This window comes from Agrilus planipennis, unplaced genomic scaffold (genome assembly GCF_000699045.2).
Source record: "Agrilus planipennis isolate EAB-ADULT unplaced genomic scaffold, Apla_2.0 scaffold19, whole genome shotgun sequence".
NCBI classification, from domain to species: Eukaryota; Metazoa; Arthropoda; class Insecta; order Coleoptera; family Buprestidae; genus Agrilus; species Agrilus planipennis.
The window spans coordinates 1,217,003-1,220,471 of record NW_020438954.1 but is presented as its reverse complement, the minus strand read 5'-3'; the positions used below and the strand labels follow the sequence as shown (position 1 = coordinate 1,220,471).

General features: G+C 30.4%; 2 protein-coding genes across 2 annotated transcripts in view; both read left to right on the top strand.

Annotated features, from left to right (window-relative positions):
• The window catches only part of LOC108743676 (modifier of mdg4), a 4,988-nt gene extending 3,087 nt beyond the window's left edge, over positions 1-1,901 (top strand). The window contains exons 4-6 of the mRNA XM_025974944.1: positions 994-1,117; positions 1,328-1,546; positions 1,602-1,901. Coding sequence (XP_025830729.1) covers positions 994-1,117; positions 1,328-1,546; positions 1,602-1,683 — 425 coding nt within the window. The 3' untranslated portion in view covers positions 1,684-1,901. The remainder of the gene's footprint in view (positions 1-993; positions 1,118-1,327; positions 1,547-1,601) is intronic.
• Positions 1,902-2,333: 432 nt separating this feature from the next.
• The window catches only part of LOC112904587, a 6,031-nt gene continuing 4,895 nt past the window's right edge, over positions 2,334-3,469 (top strand). Inside the window, exon 1 of the mRNA XM_025974945.1 lies at positions 2,334-2,627. Within this exon, the coding sequence (XP_025830730.1) occupies positions 2,444-2,627 (184 nt within the window). The 5' untranslated portion in view covers positions 2,334-2,443. The remainder of the gene's footprint in view (positions 2,628-3,469) is intronic.

Here is a 3,469-nt window from a genome sequence, read left to right as displayed (position 1 = left end):
AGATGCCGATGTTGATCGATTGAGAATAACAAAACCCCATAATCATCCCCCTGACCAAAATGCCCAAGACAAAGAAGAGTTTTTGGATCATTTAAGGAGAGCAGTCTTGACCATGCCAACTTCTCTGAAAGTTGTATATGATAATATAGCTTCAGTGTAAGTTAGATTGATTATTACTTTATAAAGGTCCTTTGTATAAATGTCAGTATTTATAACAATTTTAGGTATCCCGCAGTGGCGGAAGTAATCAAGAAAGTGTTGCTTTTGATAAAGAAAGTGCGACTAAAGTAGAAGTAAGCCAATAAAATGGATTTATTAATTGTTAATTAAATCGATAAGTTTCCCCGCTGCTTTGTTCATAATTGATCTATATATTTTATTAATTTATTATTAACTTAGATTTGATTGAGTATAACAATTATAAATATTAAAACTTGAATCTTAATATTTATAAGTGTTATTATCCCTCATTGTATTATACAAATGTACGTGTTGCAATCATCAAGGAACAAACAGTGCTTAATTTTGTTGTTTTGTCTATTTGTTGCTTTTCTTTTCTGGAAACTTGTCGAGCTGTATCTTAAATTATTTAATAAAAATTCTTAATTTAGTTTGCATTGAACTTCCTTAATATACAATTTAAAACCAAAACACTTGTTCAATTTAACACATTGCAATAAATACTAATACAACGTGTTTAAAAAGGATATCGGGAAATTTAATACACCAGCGTTTGTGATTAACATAGAAAACTTTTATTTTTGTGACCATTAAGAAACTCTTGGTTCATAAATTAGTAATTTTGGAATTTCGGTACATTAATTAAGATTATATTACATCATTGTTTATGTATTGGGTAGCCAATAGAAGATAATTTTACTTATACAAACATGTATGTAAAAGTATGGTGTCTATTTTTAATTCGTTAATAAGTTAGTACAAGTTATTGCTCAGTTAACTACGGGAGACTTACAGTGTTTATTGTTTTATTAGATGTGAAGTTTTCTATTGAGACCAGTGAAAAGAAACCAAAAAAACGGATGAATGCTAGAATGCGCTTTGTTGTTGATGGTTTTGTCTACCATAACAATGTTATTGCTGGTACACCGCCTTTAAGGTAAATATATTAGTTTAATTATCTTACAATAAATATAACATTATTAATATTCATTATTACCAAATGATCAATTCAATATACAATCTGTACATATAAGGAACAACAGAAAAAAGAACAAAAGAAAGTTTTACTGTTATTGAGGCTATTTTCATACTGTTATCGACTTTAGTGGTTTATTGTGTGTATCTTCTTAATGTCGTAATATTTTAGATATTTGGGTTGTGCAGAGTTTAAACGGGCGGGATGCAGAGCCAGGGCAAGTATACCAGTTGGGGGTACTTTGGATCAATTGAAGGTAACGAAGCCTCATAATCACCCTCCCGATATTAATGCAGAAGAAAGATATGAATTCGTTAAAGAATTGAAAAGTGCAGTTCGTTCGATGCAAAACGCAACGCTTAAAAAGGTTTACGAAACCATTGCAGAAATGTAGGTGAAATTGAGTTATATTTTTGATAAATTTTATAGTTATACAAAATTCTAGATATCCAAGTGGTGCTGAAGAAATTCCATTTAAATCGATAAGCTCGTCGTTACACCGATGGCGTTGTAATCCCCATTTATAAAATATGGAAAACTTGTATCCATTCTTTTAGATATATTATTCACATAAGGACTGCTTTTTCGTATTATATTTATTTATCAAGTTATACTCATGTCTTGGAGTTTCTTTTTGGTTTGGATGTATTAAATCAATGTAAACTTACAGGAATTCCACGAATATGGTTTTCGTATTTTTTTTTTTTAATTTAGTTTTGTAAGTACCTGGTATTTATTGTTTATGTCCAAAATTATTTTTTGATAGGTAATTANATGATTTTCTTTTCATGAAAACTAATTTTCATCATCTGACTGAAACTGGTTTATTTTTAAATTAATTAACATCTTTTATTGAAATCACATCTTTTATTGAAATCATTGTAAATAAGAACCTTAGTTCTTTTTGTTGATTCTTCTTTAATTTTAAAGTTAAGAATCCTGAATATTAATCTTTAAAGTTGAGTTTTCAAGAAATCTATTATTAGGTTATATTTGGCAGTGCATTTCAAAGTGACAATTCTCTTTCAGAATCAAAGTGAAACGGATATTGAGATAGAGCCAGATAAGCCTCCTGATACTTTTCCTAAAAAATATCGAGAGCAAGTTGAAACCCCCAAACCTGCCTTATCAAATTCACCCAGGCCGAAAAAGCCTTTGCCTGGTCCTGCATCAAAACGTCCTAAATTACAAACTAGTCTTATATCAGAATCAGGAACTTCCTCTGTTTCCACTAAATCGGAAGCATCATCTGGGGGCCCAACGACACAAGAAATAATACAGTTTAAAATGGAACCATATGAACAAAGCAATATAGAATCTGTGGAAAATCAGGAAGAGACATACGGAAGTGAAACGCTTGACGACACAGCTCAAGGAGTAGGAGATGATACAGAAGACTTTTCATTGATGGAAACTGGTGACGATGAACCACATCCAGGAACTAGCGGTGACGGCACGGGAGATGGACAAGGTATGTGAAATATTCATCTTAATTATGCAAGCCTACCAGCAATGTACACAAATGTGTATTTTCTATTTTAATTCATTTAGAACATTGTACACAAAACAAGTTCTAATTTTAAAGGAAATCAGATACATATAATAATGCTCTAGTGTATGGGGCTTGTGTGTATAGCAGTTGAAAATTTAGTTTTTGAATAATATTAGAAAAGCGTCAAAATAAAATAGAGTCGATTGATTTAAATGTGTTGCAAAATTTCATCCGACATTATTAAGCAGTTTAAAACAAGATTTGCAAATTAAAACGATAATAAAAACCATTTTTGCCTTAAAACGCTTAATTAGATATCCAGGTTATTATTATAATTTTTAATTAAATTGCAATAATTGTAACGTTAACCAATGGCAAAGAAGTTAGTGGGTTTAAATGTCTCCAGTCAGGTGTATAGTTGGTTGTATATACACACAAAAATATGTGAATGGTATGCTATACCAAGGAGACCCATGTACTACAAAAAGTTCAAATGCTAGTGAGAAGTAATAAAAACAACATCTACATTATCAGTAAAATTCTACTAAAAAGGATTCAATAGGGTATTCTCTTTGGTGTAATATACATATGTTTGTCATGTAATGTACTGATTTTTTCAAATTGATTGTAAGTTGATTATTTTCTTCAAACTTTGAATGGTTGTCGACTTACTACACCTCCAATTTTAGAGGTCTCTGTGGAAAATAATTTCTGAAAATCATACCAGAAAAAATCATTGAGTAAACAAAAATATAGAACATACAAAAATAAAAAGATGAAGCACTAGGTAACCTTTTTACTTGTTTTTGTAGTGAGCAAAG